The sequence below is a fragment of the Pseudorca crassidens genome, chromosome 8, assembly GCF_039906515.1.
Source record: "Pseudorca crassidens isolate mPseCra1 chromosome 8, mPseCra1.hap1, whole genome shotgun sequence".
Classification (NCBI taxonomy): Eukaryota; Metazoa; Chordata; class Mammalia; order Artiodactyla; family Delphinidae; genus Pseudorca; species Pseudorca crassidens.
This window is the reverse complement of record NC_090303.1, coordinates 48,705,369-48,726,447: the sequence shown is the minus strand read 5'-3', so window position 1 is coordinate 48,726,447 and position 21,079 is coordinate 48,705,369. Positions and strand designations below refer to the sequence as shown.

The 21,079-nt window shown below is 36.8% G+C and overlaps 1 protein-coding gene across 1 annotated transcript; it reads right to left on the bottom strand.

Moving 5' to 3' along the window:
* Nucleotides 1-7,935: 7,935 nt before the first annotated feature.
* On the bottom strand, nucleotides 7,936-20,213 carry PDK4 (pyruvate dehydrogenase kinase 4). The gene is made up of 11 exons (XM_067746364.1): nucleotides 19,857-20,213; nucleotides 18,693-18,834; nucleotides 17,440-17,511; nucleotides 16,505-16,689; nucleotides 16,250-16,336; nucleotides 15,720-15,797; nucleotides 14,115-14,191; nucleotides 12,005-12,103; nucleotides 11,698-11,808; nucleotides 11,398-11,511; nucleotides 7,936-10,211 (listed from the first exon to the last, which is right to left on the bottom strand). Exons 1-11 carry the CDS (start codon nucleotides 19,969-19,971, stop codon nucleotides 10,068-10,070), a joined length of 1,224 nt encoding a protein of 407 aa, XP_067602465.1. The 5' UTR covers nucleotides 19,972-20,213; the 3' UTR covers nucleotides 7,936-10,067.
* Nucleotides 20,214-21,079: the final 866 nt, after the last annotated feature.

Sequence of the window (21,079 nt, the reverse complement as noted above, 5' to 3'; positions counted from 1 at the left end):
AACGTGATCTAACTCACATGATTTCCTCTTATTATAATGGAGGACATGTTTTTCCCCCTACCTAGTGAAAATCTCCCCACCTGTGCTCTGACTCATACTTTCCTGCTGTAGTGGACATATGCTTTTGGTTTGCTACCATCCTTCCCTTCGGGGAAACATCTCTACTCATTTTGTGTTATCCTTCTCAGTCTATATGGTTTAAATTGGACCAATTATCACCACAACCCCGTTCCTCTAGCCCTGTGGGTAGGCACATGATTAAGCCTTGGACACTTAGAACATTTCACCCCCATGTTTACATGGGTTGATTCTGAAAACGGCACCTGACCAAAGCTGAGCCTGGAGACATTCCAAGTGTTGTCTTGGAATAAGACCCTTACGCAGGGTTCTTTCCAGAGAAACTTCCCCAGTGATGGTCCTGCTGCCTGGTGTCATCCGAACTAATAGAACAAGACTGAATTCTGTTCGTAAGCAGAGGAAAGCTTTATTGTTTGATCAAAGAAAAGAGAGGTGCAAGCTCTCGCTCTAGAGCACACACTTTCCCGGACAGGTTGTAGGAGGAGCTGCGTTATAGGGTTCTTCACAGCAGGGGGAGGGGTGGAGTTCTGGCAGGTTGGGCGTGGCTCCACATTGCAGTGCCGGGTGCAGTGTCTTTGCACACAGCCCTTGGCTGCCATCTTGAACTGAAGTGTTGTGTGCAACCTCAGGTGCAAGGCCTCTGCATGCGGCCCCATGTGAACAAGTGAAACTGGATAAAGCACAAAGGAAAAGAAAAAAAGGTCAGACTTTATTTTATTATCCAGATTCTATTTTTATTTCCCAGGAATTGTTAGTGGGCTTTGCCAGGACAAAACTTGTCATATGGCCCCCTGGAAATATTTATTTACATTCCAAAGGGTATTCTCCTTCTTTCCTGAAGGAGGATTTGTGTACATTAGGGAGCAAAGTTTTTTCTCACTGTCTCACAAAGGGAGGGAGTGGGAGACAGCTGTTCCTCTTCCAGATAAACGCTCATATTTTGGGGGGGTTCTTCACCTATAGTACAGATCCCAGTAAGTGTAATGTGACGTCTGGCTCTCACTGAATCACCTTAGAAGGGGGAAAGATTGGGGCCAGGGGAACTGATGTAGTTTTTACTGTAAGTAAGTATAAATAGTTTGTCCCTGTCCCAGAAATCTTGTATCTAACTCTCAGGATAATATGAATAAATAAAGATATTAAAACATATCAATATTTAGAAACCTAATTTCTGTGTTCACAAATAGACTATAATGTCCTTGGGCACAGGAATCGTTGTGATTCATTATGGTATTCCTAGTGCGTGGCAGCATGTGGTGCTTGAGAAATCTTTGCTGATTACTTGTTGAATAAGTAAGTGAATTGCCTCAATGCCTGAAGAATGGTTAAGTGTCATTCAGTTGAAAGCGTGAGCTGGTCTAACAACCCAAGCTTCTGATGGCTCTGCAAGTAGGTAGGGACTTCTGAAAATACTGTCTGAAGAAATACAGGGACCTGCAGCTGGTTGGTTAGGCTGCTTGCAATGAGGTCAGTGACCTTGGCCCTCTGCTTTGTAGACTAGCTATGGGTTACACATTTGCATGACCTCAGGCATCACTCTGACTTGTTGCTATCCTCCCTGAATTTCTCAGAGAAGGACTGTTTCTTCAGAGCAAAGGCTCTGAAGTATAGAGTGCCTTGAATCAAATCCCAGCTTTGTCCCTTGATAGGGACAACTTACTGGACTGCTTTGTGGCTCAGTTTTCTATCTGTAAAATGGGTAGGATAATACAGATGTTGTGAGGATAAAAGTCCATTTATGCAAAAGAGTTAATATAAGGGTTGTTGGGAGGGAAAAATGAATTAATTAATGTAAAATCCTTAGAAAAATATCTCACATAATTCTGTAGAATTTTCTTTTTTGCCTACTTAATGTTCAATTTAAAAGGGGTCAGAGAGAGAAGAAAAGTATAGTGAAACCAATTTGTATTCTAATACATGAAATAAATATTTTCTGCCAATGGAAATAATAGCTTAAAAAGATCAAGTCAATATTATAACCAATAGATTATCTGTGGTTAAAAAATTGTTTCTTCAAGTTAGTGGCAAGTTTTATCCCTAAAATAATTTCCCCCAAATTAGTGCATGGTAAGTAAAATCCTGTGTGGAACTACCTGGACTAGGTGAAGATAAGAATCACATCTGACTCTAAACAGAATGCAGGATATATTTTCAGTTACAAAGAACTGTAACTGTAACTGTAACATATTCTACTTTCCAATATGCCAGGGAACTGTTTCCAAAGGCTTTTTAAAAATCGTGTTTTGTGCTTGCTTTTGTTATCATTTGGAGCTCTGCTTTCACAAGATGAAATATGATATTTAGAAGGGGCAAGAGGCTGCCTGGGGAACAACTGAAGCCTAATTGTTATTTTTATGGTTTAAGTCTCTTTTCATCCATTCGACAAACAATTATTGAGAGTGTACTTTGGGCAAAGTGCTATATGTTTGTTTATAATGTGCAGTGAGCTAGCTTCTTCTCCGTGTTCTGGGAGGTGCAGCCTTGTGCAGTGCTCTCAAAGGGACCTAAAAGAGTTAATGGATCTCATTAGCTAACACATGACATCACCATCCACCCAGTTTCTGGTTAGACAGCATTACCAAAGAGGTCAAGGTCTGCATTTGATCCCTTCCTGAACAGGTTTTAGCCTTACTCAGCACTTTCAGGTCAATAGACCATACTTTGACCTAAAAATCTAATCCCAGCGTCATAATCGGGCAGTAGGGCATATTGGAGCAAATTTGTTACTATCATTGATATTTCATGCTCACGCTGTATGACTTCATGTCTGAAGAACAGTACTTTATTTTTATTGCTATCCACTTATTTGTATAGGAACTTAATAGAAGTTCCTTAATAGAAGGATCCAGTATCTAATACTTAAATAACATTATTGATAAAATAGCAAATATCTATATAAATTTTATTATGTGCCAAAGAATGTTATAAATGCTTTACATATATTAACTCATTTGAATTTTCACAGCATTCCTATAAGGAAGGTGCTATAGTATTATCCCCATTTCACAGATCAGAAAACTTAAGCAGAGAAAAGTTATGTAACTTCCCATGGCTATTAAGTGGCAGAGCTGGCATGGAAATATAGGCAGCCTGGCTCCAGAGTCCTACATGTCTGACCAGTATGACACTTGTGTGAAAACCCACTGTTTTCACTCATCAGCCAACATACCACAGATTCTCTCTTTAATTATTCAAATATTAAATTAATCTCTCATTTAAGAAGATTGTGCTGATTGCTGCACTGTATTTTGTAAATAAACTGACAGTGAGACATACGATCTTAAGATTTTAGTCCACAGAAATGTTTTGATCCTTTTACTATCCTAGTAAATGGCTCTTTGATGCCCCAGATACCACATCTAGACATTAGACTATATTTATTTGAGCTCCAATATACCTTTCCCACCTTCTCCCTGGATAGTTTCTTCGTGGTCTTTTCCCCACTTCCCCTAAATTGTCCTCTTTCTACCTAGTCACTTTAGCTTGAAATCACCTTTCCTTCTTTAAATTTCTATAGCAGTTAATGTTAGTGAATATGCCTGGCTATGTATATTAGGAATTATGGCATCTCCTCTACTGTTGACTTGAACTGTTAGTAAAATCTTTGGTCATGATTTAACTTCTCACACATTTGTGTCTCTTTAACTCTTCAACAGGACTCTAAGCTCCTTGGGGACACAGACCTAGTTTTAAGCCTGAAATAAAAGGTTTAAGTTAGTTTGTATGTATATATTATAGGCATGATCCATCTGGAAATAAACATGGATCCTTCCCAGACGGAGAAGAAGTGCTGAGGGCCCTTGATGTTATGATGGGTGACGTTGGTTTTAGATCAGTAGAATAATCTTCTCAATCAGGAATTATTTCATTGCTTTTCTCTGTTTTCCCAACTCATCAAAAATATATTAATCAAGAAATATTTTTGATGTCTACTATACATGAGACAGGCTTAATTAACATCATGGTTTTCATATAGGTATGTGTAATTCATGGTCCTGGATTGCAGGGAAAACACAATCTAATTGGGTTTCTGGATTTTATACCTCTCTATAACATTTAACTAGCAACCTTAAGAATTACGTGCTAAATACTAAAATGGTCCTGACCACGTGAGAGCTTAGAGGAAGAAGTTGGGAGAGAAGGCACTTTGGACTGGGATGCTCAGTCCATGGAGGGGGGAATTTGAGTTGGGTTTAGAAGGTTGAGCAGCTTTTAGGAAAAAGGCAGAGAAGAGAAGAAGGGCATTTCAGGCAGGCATATTTACAATGATCAAAAGGAAAATGTTGGTTGCATATTTAGAAGACAATATACTAAACAGTTCAGTAACAGAAGGTATAGGTTGTAAGGTTGATTGTGTAGGTTGGATTGTAGAAAACTATAAATATCAGATTCTTAGGCACTGGGAAGGCAGCAAAAGATTCTGAGCTTGACAGTGATATTATGCAAAGCCTAGTTTGGACTGCAGAGAAATTGGAGGCAGGGTATTCAGTAAAGAATTATTAGAAAATATAGATTCAAAAACTTCATTCATTCATTCATTCATAGATGGACCTAGAGATTATCATACTAAGTGAAGTAAATCAAAGACAAATATCATATGGTATCACTTATATGTGGAATTTTAAAAATTATACAAATGAACTTATTTACAAAACAGAAACAGACTCACAGACTTAGGAAACAAACTTATTGTTACCAAAGGGGAAGGGGGTAGGGATAAATTAGGTTGGGATTAACATATACATACTACTATATATAAAATAGATAATCAACAAGGACCTACTGTATAGCACAGGGAACTCTACTTAATGCTTGGTAATAACCTATATGGGGAAAGAACCTGAAAAAGAATAGATGTATGTATATGTATAACTGAATCACTTTGCTGTACACCTGAAACTAACACAACATTGCAAATCAACTATACTCCAATATAAAATTAAAATTTAAAAAATAAAGTTCATCACTGTTAATGTATTTAAAAAACTTTTATTCATTCATTCGTTCATTTAGTTATGTGAGAGTTCATTTTTTCCCTTACAGTTTTATTGAGATATAATTGACATACAGTACTGCATAAGTTTAAGGTGTACAGCATAATGATTTGACCTATATACATCATGAAATAATTACCACAGTAAGTTTAGTAAACATCCATCATTTCATATAAATGTAAAATTAAAGAAATAATGTTTTTGCTTGTTATGAGAATAGATTCAGAGAATTTAGAATTAAAAGTGTCTTCCTTAAGCACTAGAATTCATTTAGTTATTTCACGTAGGTAGAAGAGAAAACTGAGACTCAAATAGGTAAAGAGAATTGCCTAAGAATATGGTATAAGTTTTTCATTTTTGTTTTCAAATTTTTATTTCATTTTCAGGTCACAGAGCTATAATTTCAAACATATTTTGTTATTCTTAAAAGTGAATTTAAAAGAAAAATACTGAGTTAAGGGCAATTCTGCCAAATACCGAAGTGTATTTTGGGGGCTAGAAACACATTAAAGGGCATAGTTTTAATGGAATTGATAAAATAAACTCAAGACTTTGCCATTTAATAGGCTATTTGTCTTATATGTTAAAGCATCCTTTTACATTTATGGAAAATAATATGCTCATAAATAATTCCTAGCAACCAGTTTGTGTTATTTTCATTACATTGAATAATAGCAGTAAACATGAGAATGATGTCTTTTAATCTGCTGATAAACTTTATTATTTCATTGCTGTATTTATCACTAAGACAGTTCACATCATTTTCACATCATTTAATAGATTCAACATGTTTTCAAGGCTACTGACATTTCTGTTGATTTTGAGTGGCTTTTTATGTTTATTTGCACTTTAGTAGGAACTGAAAAATCTCATTAAAAGACAGTTGCTCATTTCCATTAAGAGGCCATGAAATATGAATGGTGATATTTTTTTCATCTGAGTCCAAGGTGAACAAGAAGGAATAATACTAATAAAATCTGAAATACCAACCCATTTGCTCAAGAAATTTCATTAGTTAGTTATAACTTTTATCCATTATTTAATTTCTTTTGAAATATGTGATAATTTTTAATGGCCAAAGGCCACCAATGTAGAGCTACTTTAAACAAGATCAGTTGCAATTTTTCTGGCTTGGAAAAATATTCCAGAGTTTCTGCAATGTTGTAAAACTTTTTGAATACCATTTAAAGCATAAAATCTTATAAAATTTGATGTATGTTTGTTTAACACAGAGTTCCCATCTGCTTTTAAACGCAGGGATGCTGTTCTAAAGGCAGAGGTTTATTTATGTGTTTATTCATGTATCCATCCAGGAGATGTTTATTGAGTGCCTAAGTAACTGTGATGCAAGGTAAAAAGTGAAAAAATCCCCTAAAAGATGTATGGATAGCATGTTAATGGAGATAGAAGCCTACTGCTCTAAGTGTTCATGGTGGAGGGTTGGGGACCTCTTACATAAGCTCCTGTGAAATTATGAAAATTCCTCAATACTTTGATCAAGACAGACCAAAGTGACCTGGAGATTTCATATACATTTGCAGTGTTATTACACATCTAAGTGTAAGTACTGTACCTAAAAAGCATAGTAGTAGAATAAAGAAATTATAAGGCCAATGCTTAAACTACTAGGTCACAATAATCTCTCTTTGCACATGTTATTGTAGTTAAGATCAAATGCTCTTACCATTTCGAGCCAAATTTGAAATTTGGGAGAAATTGTGTAAAGACAGTTTTAATGAAAATTCAGCCAACTTTGTTGAACTTGAAAATTTGTATCCTTTGGGGGTATACACATTGAGTCGAAAAGATGTACATGTCCATAAATGGAGAATTGTGGGACTTGAAGTCTTGCAGTTTTTGTGGAAATGGGGATGAAGGTTCTGAGCCCGGGGCACATGCTAACCCCCTACCTCCCAAATTGCTTAATTCAAGGGAACTGTATAGCTAATCCCGTGTGTGTAGGTATGTGTGTGCTCTTGGGCTTCCTTTAGACAGTGCAGTACTTCCTTGACAGAAGAAGAAATGAAGGTAGTCAAGTGAACAAGCATCTCATTGCTGAAGGGCTGAAGGGCTTCAGTATAGGTTCTTTAGGGTCTAATGCCATAGTTGATGGCATTTTTTATTTACATATGATTATTCTGACAAGATTTTAGAATTTAGTTATGACAAACTTATTCCACTAATTTTATTTTATTCTAATTGCTTTTCTTTCTTCCCTCCCTCCCTCCTTCCCTTCCTTTCTTCCTTCCTCCCTCCATTCCTTTTATATTTGTTTTTTTGCAAAACTTTGCAATAAGGGCATTATGGAGGTAGGCAGAGAATGTTGTCTAATGATAAAGTAGGATTAAATTAGTAAAGAAAGACAGTGTGAAGATAGCAAAGATAAAACATGTCACCACTTAATTTAGTACTTCCTATCCTATTTCTACCCTATTATTATTCAGATATTTAATCTAGAAATTGTTTGGGAACCTAAATTATCTAGGTAATTATTTTGATACTCCACTGTATTTGCTATGTAAATACAGTCACTAAGTGAGACTCTTAAGTAAATTTACCAAAAAAAAATTTAGAGAGTGCATGCATTGGAAAAACAATTCTTGAATTTATTCATGTAGATAAACACACATTGTACTATGTGTTATTGGAGCATAACCAAGAGAGCAAAGGAGAACCAGAAATTTCTGGAATGCTATAAAGTATCTTTTGTTTAAAAATTAAGATTTTAAGGTTTTGTTTTTTAAAGGCTATACCCCATATGTAGCTAAATTAGACTTGGTGTAAAGTGAGGAAAAACTTTACCTCAAATTCTTCTTAGTACTTTCCATTAATTTGAGAAAAGAACTTTAAAAAAGATTACATCTACCATTATAATAAAAAATATTTATTATAAAAATTGTCACATTTCTCTGTACATAACCTAGACACAAAAACACAATTTATACATTAATAATTTAAGTGGGCCTGAACATTCAGTTTCCATCCACTAGGATCCTAAAGTTCTTCCACAGATTTCACAAATACCAATGTGGACTATTTCTATTTTATAGAACTCCATTTACACAGTTGATGTTATTGAGATACCAACATTTCTTTTTCTCTTGTGTTTTAAAGGTAGTTCACAGTGTTTGAGTTAACTATTAATCAACTGCTTTAATCTTTGGTAAATACAAGAATTTACGTGCAAAAATGTTTAAATTTTTGAAAAGTCAAATAACCTATTGCAAATAGTTCTGTGTAATCAATAAATGCATGAGCCAGAGTCTCACCATCAAGAAAAGTCACTTCCAGGACTTGTGATGATAACACCTGAAATCCACAGCAAATAGTTTGAGGCTTTTATGGCCACTACCAGAAGCACCACACCACTAGGCCATGAGAAAATTAAACACAAATGTTAAATTCAACATACAGACAGTGCTGATTATTTTACAAAACAGGAAGTGCTAGTTTTTTTGATATCCCGGTTTAAAACATCAGTTTGACACAGAAGAGTTTATTATCTCATAAAAGCCTATTATCTTGCAAGAGTGAGAGAACCATTTAAAGAAGCCATACTGTCTTGAAAGACACCAATTCATTCTCTCGCAAATAATTTATCCATGATAATATGGGTCATTTCTTGAAATAATTTGTGGGGAATATAGCAAGATGCTTGCCTTCTGCTTCCCTCTCTCCTTCCTTCCCATCTTTCTTCCCTCCCTTCCTTCCTTCCTACTTTCCTTTGTTTTTTTTCATTTCTTCTCTAAGAGGAATGTGCTAGACTGCCCCATCAACCTGCATATTATACTTGAACTCCCCCAAAGTTCCATATGCATTCCAGCTTTCATGCATTAGCTCTCATTCACAATGATTCACAAATGAAAGCATCAGCATCGATAGCATGAAAACCTCTTACTTGCAGGCTATTTGTTAAAAATACTCTAAGAAGTATTTAAATTCTAATGTTCTTGAGCTGTTTGTTAATTACAAATTTTTATCAGACATGTTAATGGTGAAGTGTACAGAATATAATTAAATATATAAAAAATACATCTTTTTAAGCCTAGAAAATAGATGCCTTTGGATTACCACCACTGCAGTGCGGAGAACAGCCCTTCCTACTGAGTTAGGTTCTGAATGCATGATTTCTTTCCCTAACACTGGTTTTTCCAATCTACTTCTGTTTCATTTATAAACAAAGCAAGGTGAGATTTTGCTATCACTTTGGTAATTCTTCTCTCCCTCCAACCGCCAACGTCCTGAAATCAGTGCGTATTTTAAAATTCAACCAAGACAAGGCACCTGGCAATAAGTGTTCACTTCTTATTTGAGGTGTGAACAGGAAAAGCAGCATAATAAAGGCACTGTATTTATCAGAAGGGGCTTTCTTCTGAGTTTTTACATAGGCCCATGCCTTGGCTGCAACTCAGAATAAAATGTGTTGGCTCATTCCTCCTCATTCAAAGTAAGTGTTATTTCAGTCACTGGCTTTTCATCTCTAGAGTGCATAGATATATATGAAATGTATGTTTACATACATTTCTAATCATATAGTATAAAATAAGCCCTAGTCCTTTGAGTGATAGGAAAGTACTGGTACACTGACACTTGATAATCCATAAATACCAGTATCTTATAACATCAACCAGTGGCCTAAAATATCAGTCATTGAAACTGCTAGCCTACATCTTCACTTCTCACTCTTTCCCATTCTTGCTGATAAACAGATGGAAAACTGAGTCTTATTTCTTCTCCAGGATTTGATATAAACTCATACATTATTCTAAGTTAAGAGAATAAAGAGCTGGCCAGCCGTGAACTCCTGTAGTCCTGCACTGTGCTCGCCTGGGTCACAGAAAGGAGCTTTCTTCCTCTTCACATCAGTGTTCTGACCAAGGAGTTTTTGTTGCTGTTGTTTGTTTTTGAGAAAACAAGAGTTCACACGCAAACATTCAGGAAGCAGCACTGGCATAGACCCACTTTGATCCCTTAAAGCGTCCTGAGAGTCCCTCCTCACACAGCCACGTTTTCCTTTGCCAGGTTCTTTGGTTCCTTGCTTGGGATACACCAGTCACCAGCCTCGCTGCTCGTCTGATAATGTTTGAAGGCTGATTTGTTAAAGACTGGGAGTGTCTCTATAGACTCAGAAGATAAAGCCTGAAAGAAAGGGGAGAAAAAAATCAAGCCAAAGAAATTATTCATCACATAATTTGTACCTGAAGTGATTATTCAAAATAAATTCAGAGGTAAGTATTCAAACATTCAAATACATTCTTTTAATTGATTTACTAATAAGAGCACACCAGAGTCCATGGTATGCTAGGCACTGTATAAAAGAAAACTGAAAAATAAATATTATCTGCACCCCATAGGGGCTGAAATAATATATATACAGTTATAAATCAGGTAATAGTATTTGTGTTCAATAGTTACACATGTCCCTTGTTTGGATATTGCTGATGCCATAGAATTGAATAGCAACAGGCAAATAGGTTTTCCAGGCAAAACCTTTGTATGTGTGATAAAGTGAGAGTCCTAACCTGATACTATTGATCTATTAAAATCTGATACTATAAATCTATAATATGTTAACCTTTTCCAATACTTGGAAGACATTTTTACTATTTAAGAAATGAATAACTATTTCAGGTGTTCTAAGACCATGCGGCAAATGGTCCCATTTTCCCTTGCACAAAAATGGGAGCCTAGAAGCTTAATGTTTTAGTTGTTAATAACTGTGAATATATTTTCATTTGAAATAGTTGGCAAATGATTAACAGCATCAGGACAGTGACCTTAAATAAATTGAGGCTTTATCAGAAATGGAAAAAACATGTACCAAATTTTAAAGTTTAAACAGGAAATGCCAGGCACCCCACTGATAGCTTCTGAGCAGTCAGCTTTCCTCTCCCTGGATTTCTAACAAGGTCAGCTTAAGGTCTTGAGTATCTTGATATCAGTTGTTTTCTAGGCTGAAATATTAGCGTATATGTATTTCCCACAAGTCCAAGTAAAACAAAAGTATGGCTATTCTTAAAGATGCCAATAGGATTTGCCTTAAAAAATTCAAATGAGCATCTCCTCACTCAGAAACTAATGCACTTCTTGGGAAACAACTTTGGTTCACTGAGGCAAGTAGCCTGGCCCACTTCCTTTTTGATACGTTACCATATTAAATATTAAATAATATATCTACACATACCAAATAGAAAATATAATGACTTGTGGTCATTATTTGCACTAACTCAGTTTGGGTATTCACTGTGGACCGTAGCACTCAGGGCTGTAAAAGAAGCAGTCTTTTCAGAAATATGATTTTTTTTTTATTGGATTTAAAGAATACCTTTAAGTAGATGACAGCATCAGTTCCATATCCTGGCAAAGAGTAGAGATTTAGATCTCCTTGAAAGTACTTGGCATAGAGACGAGAAATCGGCAAGCCATAACCAAAACCAGCCTAGAAGGGAAAGATCAGTTATTGACAAAGTGGTGAACATGATCATAGGAATACAAAATGCTTTCTTACAACCCCCATGCCCAATTTAACTAAATTGATTAACTTGCCTAAATACTTCCTTGTAATCCTTGCTCTACATTTAGAAGTAGGTGGCTGGGATGAATTTAGCCATATAATTGGTCTTACCAAAGGAGCATTCCGGGAATTATCCATCACAGGCGTTGGTGCAGTGGAGTACGTGTAACTAAAGAGACGGTCAATGATCCTCAGGGGAACACCACCTCCTCTATCTGAAATCTTAAACAAACCAGTCATCAGAGCTACACATTAAAAACAATACGCATTTGTTTATATAAAAATATCTTTCCTTCATTTAAAAGTCACCTGGTGTACATGACTTTGATCTACTGTTCAAAGCAGAGAGCTTTATTATTATTGACTCTTTTAAAAGTTCTCTTAAGAAAGACTCAAAAGAAAAACAGAGAATGGTTACCTTAATTGTAAGATCTTCTTTTCCCAAGACAACGATCACCTCAATTGGTGTCAGGGAAGGCCAATTTTCCTGGTGTTCAACTGTGGCCCTCATTGCATTCTAAAGAAAACAAAACCGTAAGGAATTCAATGGCAGGAGGATGAGGGACAGTAAATAACTGTTTTTTATGTTTAAAATGAAAGCAGCACAGAGGGTAATTCAAAGTTCTTATTTTATTTTTTTAAGTTAGTAGTAAAATAGCTCTGTAAATAGCCATTTATGATTGTGTCATGCAGGAGGTATAATGAAAAATATTCATTTACCATGTAATATAGCTACTGGGAGTAATGTCTAATGGGAAAACAATTCTGCTAGCTGTCAAGTTCTTATTTGTAAGCTTAATTTAAATGTAGAAATTGGTTTTTATAGTCCATTTCCTGGCTTTCTCTTTTCTGACTTTCCATTACATTTTACATCTAAGCACCAAAGACTATTACATAACAAATAACAGTGAATCATTGAACCAATTTATTGGCTTTTATAAAATTTGCTGGGAAAAGGTTGTTACTATTTAAAAGGATAGTAAATAATTCTAAATTAAATTTCAATTTGCGTTTGATTATCATCTTAACTTTTACCAATGATGGCAAAATAACTATGAGTTGGACCATTCAATTTAAAAGTAAATCAACAAAAAAGCATCTTTTGTCCTTTAACAGAGAAGAAGCTCAAACAAGTTTTCAGATAAGTAGATGAATCTCATACAGATAAAGTTTTCGTTTATTTTACCCATTTTCCTCTCTACCCTTCTTCTGATAGGTTATCTGCTTTCTGGTTTCTATATAATAATGTTAAGCTCTAAGCATTAGCTGAAGAGAAATAAAATAGATCAGATGTTTGTAGTACAATCACTACCTCGTTACATTAACGTTAGAATAAGTTAGGAAACAGTAGGTTCTGGGAAGAGTTACATCAGAATTAGAAGAGGATTTCACTTTTTTTTTTTTTTTTTTTTTTGCGGTACGCGGGCCTCTCACTGTTGTGGCCTCTACCGCTGCAGAGCACAGGCTCCGGATGCGCAGGCCCAGCGGCCATGGCTCACGGGCCCAGCCAATCCGCGGTACGTGGGATCCTCCCAGACCGGGGCACGAACCCGCGTCCCCTGCATCGGCAGGCGACTCTCAACCAGTGCGCCACCAGGGAAGCCCGATTTCACTTTTTTTGACGACTTCCTCCTCTCCAGTCCAGGGGACTCTTAGGAACCATCACAAAGCTTCAAGTGTTTTTCTGCCTTTTGGTGCAAGTACAGCATTTCAGTTTGGGCTTAGAACCTGGGACAGGATTTGATTCTTAGTACCTGGCTGTCCCAGACCAGTAACATCCACATCCTCTAGGAGCTTGTTAGAAATGCACATTCTCAGGTCAAGAGTATCAAAATCTCTGGGACAGCCTTAAGAATCTGTGTTGTAAAAGCTCTCTAGGTGATCCTAATGCACACTAGCGTCTGAGAAGCCCTACCCTACTGTTTTGCTATGGAAGGTGTGGACCATGGATCAGCAGCATCGCCTGTTAGCTTATGAGAAGTTACTAATCTCAGGCCCAATTCCAGACCTACTGAATCAGAATGTGAATTTTAACAAAACCCCCAGGTGATTCATATGCACATTAAAGTAGATCACTGAAGAAACTGACTGTCCTTTGAGTATATTCTAGTCATAGGTTGGGACCCTGCCACCTCCAGTAATTCTGGACCTGAACCTCTGGATTTAGAGTTGGACCGGCCTATGGGGATGGAGATAACAAGGCCTCAGTCACTGAAGCATTCACCCCACGACCTCCCTTAATGAATGCATGAATGACTAGTGCTTTGTTGGACACCTGAAAAAATAATGGGAACAGGGAGCATTGAGATATAGTGACTCATATTGTGCATTCTCAAATACATGTTGATGCTACAGGAACTGCATGTACCCTTTCAAACATTAACTGTAGCTTCTTTTTGTTAGGACACAGAACATGCCTGGGAGAAGATAGTGAGGCTCCTGTTTAGTAGGGAATGATAAAGGGAATAAAAATGTAACCAGTTAACATTTAAAAAAAACAAAATTGCAATTATTGTGAAGTGTGTTACCTTGAATAGTTCAAAGAGCATATGATGAAGGTGAGACGAAACATACACAATATGAATTGGTTGGCCTGGAAATTTTCCTAGAAAAAATTAAGCTAATTTAGAACTGCTGAACAAATATTTCATTAAAATAAACTTTCATATCTATTTAATATTTTAGATTTAAACAGAATTGGAATACTCCCCATCCTCCTCACTCTAAAGTCCTACCTTAGAAGCTTCCCTTTAAACAGTAAACACAACTGATTATTCTTGATTATTAATGATTATTCTTGATTTTTATCAGCTAAACATAAAATCCCATAGGCTAAATATGCTTAAATTTCACGAAGAGGCTAAAGAAAATAGAAACAAAAACCTCATAATACTCTGAAAAGAAAAATAAAAGTATTATTCTTTGGTGTTCCAGGCCTTGGCAAAGTTTGAATCAGAAAACAAGGTCTGGCACAGTTCCCTCTTTATTTCATCAAACAGTTCAAGCAGTTTATCTACAAGTATTATGCAACAATGCTGTTAATGCTTAAAAATATTTTTCAGTCTTTATTTGTACTCCTACTTCTGGTTTAGCAATCCATTACATTTCCCTATCCCCAATCCATGAGTTAAGTTACTCTTAATTTGAGCAACTTGATTTTAATTCTCACCACCAACAAACATTGTTCCTGTATAACTATTACTTGAAAAAGATGTTTACTTTGAGTTGAAAGGAAGCTATTCCAATTTCAGTGTACTGTCTTGCTTTGAGAAGCAGCTATGGGATAAGATAAAAATAGTGCCTTGCATTCATCCTGTAATTACTTCATTCAGTGTGGGAAGACCTTATCCTTTTAGGTACCCTAGAGTTGAAGCTATTGAAGTATGCTCTGCTTCCAAAACAGTGATATATACTTATAGTGAAAATTTAAAAAAACAAATTGGTAAGAACATATAACATGACATCTACCTTCTTAAATATTTAAGTGTACAATATAGTATTGTTAACTGTAGGAATGGTGTTATACAGCAGATGTCTAGAACTTACTCATCTTGCATAACTGAAATTTTATACCCACTGAACAGCAACTCCCCATCTCCCTGCTTCCTTCAGCCTCTGGCAACCACCATTCTACTCTCCGCTTCTATGAGCTTGACTATTTTTGATACCTCATATAAATGCAATCACAAGTATTTGTCCTTCTATGACTGGCTTCTTTCTTATAGTGCAATTTAAAGTGTTTTTGTTTTCAGATCTGATAAGTAACCTCTTTAGGAGCATACCTCCACTACCAAGTGGTTCCTCCAAATCTGACCTCCTTATTCCTGTATTCTGTAGTAAGCAGTTGTTCTTTGATCAAAGATATTGAAACTTAGCTGCTACTCTAAATCCTAAATTATCTGTTCAAACCATTCTTCTTTATGAATTTTCATTAGCAACTGAATATACTCAATTGGAACTTTCCAGTTGAGATAAAGAGAACCTTGGCTTCAAAAAACAAATGTGTACAAATTCTAGGCAAGTTCAGAAGGCAGAAAAGGAACACAGACATTGCTTTGTATTTACAAGAAGTAATCATTCTGGGAGAACACTGAATTTTCCATAGATAAAAATATATTTAATTTATAGCTTACCATTCACTTGTGTGAGCTTTAATTCTGGAGATGTTAAATAATACTGATTACAAAGCATCTTGGAACACTCAAAGGCATCTGGAATGGAAGGGTTTTTTCCCATAATGATTAAGTGAATTTATGCCAAGTAAAATTTTCAAGTGATCTTCAGTGTATACACTACCCTTAATCCAAAATATTCATTAGAGTACAAGTTTATGTGTATGGAAAAATTAATTTTTAATATTTTATTGAAGAAAAAATGAACACAGTGCTTAAGTTATAGCTGTTGCTATAGGAATATGTGCACTTCAGATGTCAACTATAATCTATGAGAATATGGCACATTAGCTATTGACGTTTAGATTTTTTATAATAAGTGAATATTTAAGCACTTGACTCTCAAAAACAAAGGACCTTCATTACAGTATTTATAAAGACATAAACGGAGCACTCTGAATAGTAATTCATTCAGAGTTACCTCAACAGTAGATGTGTCAATCAGATAATGTACATTTTCAATAAGGGAAATGCAGAAACCTAGAAATTACCTTGGACCACTGCTGCCACATCACAGTTTGGATCAATGCTTCCAATGTGGCTTGGGTTTCCTGTCTGTAAGTCACTAAATATAAGGACTGTTGAAAAATAAAAACAAAGAATATTGTTATAAAAATCAGGATAATAATGATTAGAACTACCTCTGAGAAAGAATGTGATCCACCAAGTAGTGAAATATCTGCTTAGAGTATGGCTTGTATTCTACACCCGTCCCTATATATCATGACCATGATGAACTAACTTACTGTGCTGGTTCATCAGCATCCGGGTAGAAATACGGTTCATGTAAAATCGATCCAAGAAATACTGAAGATTTTGATTGGTGGCTGGGTCAACTGTACAGGCATCTTTATACTCTAGGATTCCCTGTGCCATTGTAGGAACTACATTATGGTGTCTATTTCGAACTTCGATGAGAGTATCTACAAAACTAAGCCAAAACACATTCATGGTTAGTAGAAGTTCAAATAAGTTTCATTAATTTATATTTCTTAGATTACTTCAAAGAAGGTAAAGCCTTTCTCAAGTACCCATCCAAACAAATCAAATCATACAACGTTTGGATGAAGCTTTATTAAGACTCTCACTACAGATTCTTTGACTACAGTAGAGGAGATAGCTTCACAAACAGATTTATTTTGCTTCTAGCTTACATGTAAAATATCAGCTCTGTGAGTGATAGGTTCACTCCAGTTGTTCACTAAGCTTTCTCTTTCAAAAAATAAGTACTATTTAAGATGGCTCTAGAATGCCACTGTGAAAAAAACTTCAAATTTCTTGTAAGATTTAGAAAAGAGTCTTATTTCTCATTCTTATAGCTAGAGACTGTCAATTACTCTGAAAGAAAATGTGTACTCTACAATGACACCAACGTGCATTGATATTATGTAACAGTAAACCCTTCTACAAATCTAATCATCATACTAAATTTAGAGTAAAAATAGATTTCCTTCTTTTAAAAAGTCCTCTACACTTTTCATCCTCAGCATCATTTCCAATGCCATAATTCTCTATTGCTTTTAAAAAAAAACCAACAAGCCAAAACTTGTCATTTGTAAGGGGGTAGTTATTTATTATTCAGGATACTATTATAAATTATCCTTTAAGTGAGGTCTGAAAAAAATCTGATGTTTAGAAATAGTCAAAGTTTTAGACACTTATTCTAATGCATAAAACTTACTCTGATAATGTTTTCTGGTCCTTTGGGCTTTTCTCGTGGAATTCCACCAACTCCATCAGGCTCTGGATATACCTGTAAAGCGACAGGTGGGCTTTAAGTTTTAAAATTGAATAGTCACTTACAAGTGGCTGAAAACAGATTGCTTTTTTCCAAATGATTTGAAGAGAGAACGTATTATGTTTAAAATTAAAACTTTCCTCCAAGACATTTGGAAAACATATGTCTTAGAAAAAAGAAAGCTACAAATTTAACCCTCAATTTGCTAACTTAAAATTTGTTTAACTATCCTAGATCACTATTCAGTTTTCTGTTTTGTTTGTCAAATGTCTTTATTTTTATAGCAAAAGCATTTAGAAATTACTTTTACAGAAAGGCTTCATATTTTTTTCCTCCTGTATTCATTCATAGGTGAATAGAAGTCTTGAAAGCAGCAGTAAATACTATGGATTGAATATGTTTCAGATTGCAATTGTTTAATGGGCGCATAATACATAATTTCTTAAATCAACAAACAAAAAGTTGTACAGTCAGTGGGTTAGGGTGAAGGTCTGGTGCATATCTGCCTCAGTGCATAACCTGGCTCTGTTCTCTGAAAATCTGCTCCTTTGGTTTACCTACCCTAAGTCAGTATCCTTATTTGCAAAAGGAGATAATTACTGACACTGAGTGCTGGCTGTGTGCCTGGTACTGTTCTAAGTGCTTTTAAAATGGATTACCTCATTTAATTACACTCAGATATCCCTTTGAGACATATACTTTATTCTCCTCAATAATAGATGGGGGAATTGAGGCCTAGAGATAAGACACTAAGCAAGGATTCCACAACTAGGAAAAGAGGAAGGCATGATTTGATCCTGGGCCTGCTTTCTTAATTGGTTTGTAAGTAACAAAGATTAGGCCCTCTATAAGTAATAGTCATTTGTATCTATTTCTAGGACAGAATTCTTTTTGCAATATCAAACTGTCTTTTATTATTTTAAACACAAACTAATATTGTAACTGTCAATTATTTTTCATATTGCCTTCTAAAATTATATTGTGAAAGTATCTACTCTTTCAGGGTAAAAATGTCTGTTATAGCTTTATAACTGCCCTTATGATAACTTACCCTAAATTAATAGAAAACACATCTTTCAAAGTATTTAAGCTTCAGACCACCTGTTTCCCAATTACGATGTTAATATATTGTAAGAATTCATACTCAGATAACTATCTTAAAACTAGAGATTGTTTCAGAATGGTTCACCACTTACCAGCTTTTAACTAGTTGCACTGAAGAGGTATTTACTAATCCTTCAGGGAGGATATAAATTTCCTTCAGGATATTGGCTAGCCTCACAGGCAACTCTTGTCTCAAAAACACAAAAGAGGTTCTTTCACATGCGTTTTCTGAACCTGTAATAAACAGCATCTATTTAGTTTTTGGAAAAAAGTATATCTAAATTATATATTTGAGTAGCATTAACTCTCCAATATTGAACACACATATATATATTACAAAATGATATTTAACTCTCAGTTGGGTAACTGCTTGTAGATAATTCAGGAGTAAGCATCTTCTTCTTTATTGTCTTTTTCTTTCTTTCTTTTTTAAAAAGTGACCAAATATGAGAATTATTGTTTTCTCTTTTTGATGAGGATTCACTTCCAAGAAGTCATAATATCCCAAGGCTCTTAGTATTCATAAAAGAATGCAGGATTTAGTCAAATCACAATGTCAGGGAGACAACATCCTTTGCAGAGTTCTAGATATGAAACTGTAGTGAAGGGAAAAGGGGAGGAGTGGGAGTCCTAATGTTTCCAGACTAGTGATAAATAATACCACATTTAAATCCTTGAAATTTTCTTTATAAGATTTGTGCAGAAAGTTTGTAAATATTTTCAGCAGTAATGCAAATATATAGATAACGTTAAAGCTAAAGAGACAAAGAAATCTTTGTTAGGAAATGTTAGGAATGCAGAGAGATGAACCCTGTGGAGGGGTGGAGGGTGGCTAAAGGATAAAATCTCGGTTAATTCAAAGCTACTTTATAATATTAGGAATCTTCTCCAAGAAGTACTATGCAGTGAAGGAGAGGATGAAGTTTCCAGTTCATTGTTAAATGGTGACTGAAAGCAAAAACTATTTTGACTGAAAACTTTGGAATAGAAAGGAAATAGAAACAGAAACAGAATAGGAAAGATGAGCTCAAACCAACCAGCATCAGCGGGGCGGCAAGTGGCCTTGACCTGCAGGCACAAACTGTCAGAGAGAAGGCAAATCTAAGAAAGGCAAGGTGTGCTGGCTTCGAGGTTCCACGGTTCAGCAGGAAAGCGCACCCCAGGTGTTTTAAGTAATGAGTCCAGCCCTCCCTACACCGGGTCTGAAAGTTAAGGCAGCTCCCCAGTCCCCGCCCGGGCCCTACGTCCCCGCTCACCGAAGTCCAGCAGCTGCTTCATGGACAGGGGGGACGGGCTGTAGCGCGAGAAATGCTCGACCTCGCGGGGTACCAGGGAGCCGGCGCTGCGCATCACGAAGCGTGCCGCCTTCATCTTGATGACCACCGTCCTGGCACGAGCTGGGGCTGGTGTGTGGGGTGAAGGCTGCGGGGAGCAGGACCTGGGGCCTTAGAAGGGGCGGGGCGCGTTCGGACGGGGAGAGCAGGTGGCTGGCAGGCTCGTGCTCCCCGGCCTGGGCTGAGGTTCGGGGGTGCTTCGCGGTGGAGGAATCGGGCAGTGAGTCGATGGAGCAGTAGGTAGCTTGAGACTCAAGTTCGTATCCTGTCACCACCCGCCGCCTCCCGAGGTTTTATTTGTTTCCCTGCACCCCCCCCCCGCCCCCCCCGCCGCATCCCCCGCCCTCGAAGCTCCAACCGGGAGGAGCCACTGGAACTTGGAGAGCTTCCTGAGCTTGGAGCCGCGCCCGTCAGCTCAGATAAAGAACTTTGGGCCCCGCCTCCAGGACGCGGAGGCCTGGCACCCGAAGCTGTGAGGGGTAAGGGGACACCAGGAAGCCAAAGCGGCCGTCAGGAGGTACGTGGGCTCAAGATTAGCCATTTGTGACAGGACCCCGGACAGCGTGGGCTGGGGCCAGCCCAGACTCGACCTTGTTTACAAGCAAGAGGCTGTCTCAATGTCACGCATTCCAAGCCAGAAGCTGTTTCCAAGAATCTTGGCTCGGAGATGTCATTGGTTCGTGCTCGGAGCGGGGCTTTTACAGTAGCTAATCAGCTGCGTGCAGAAGTATGGGCTTCTCTGCCATTGGACAGCGAAAAGAATAAACAGCCTAGAGTCCTTACAGCGTTTTCTCCATCGATGAATAGCGCAAGTCGAACTTCTGCGGGGACTTGAGCAGCCCAAAGTACGTTTACTTTTTCTTGTGGCGATAAAAAGCCATCAGTTTGTTTCCTTCCGGTAATACATTCCCTCCATTAGGCTTAACTCTTTTAATTAAAAACAAGATTTAAAAGGGACTAATTTGTCAGTTTGACTTTTTTTCTCCAGAGAATTTGCTCACTCTGTCCTCCTGTATGAAACGTGCTTTATCCAAATCTTTGCTTAAGACATTATTTTATACCAGTAAATGTCCACCAGAAACTATGTGCTGCAAGATATCTTTCCTGATTGCCTCTCCCTGTGCCTTCTTACAAATACGGATTTT

Coding starts and splice junctions, on each gene's coding strand:
- PDK4 (XM_067746364.1), bottom strand. CDS start 19,971: ATGAAGGCGGCACGCTTCGTGATGCGCAGCGCCGGCTCCCTGGTACCC. Junction 15,798..16,249: donor TGTGGCAGCAGTGGTCCAAG/GTAATTTCTAGG, acceptor CTTCCATTCCAG/ATGCCTTTGAGTGTTCCAAG. Junction 14,192..15,719: donor AAAGCTCACACAAGTGAATG/GTAAGCTATAAA, acceptor AATTTTTTCTAG/GAAAATTTCCAGGCCAACCA.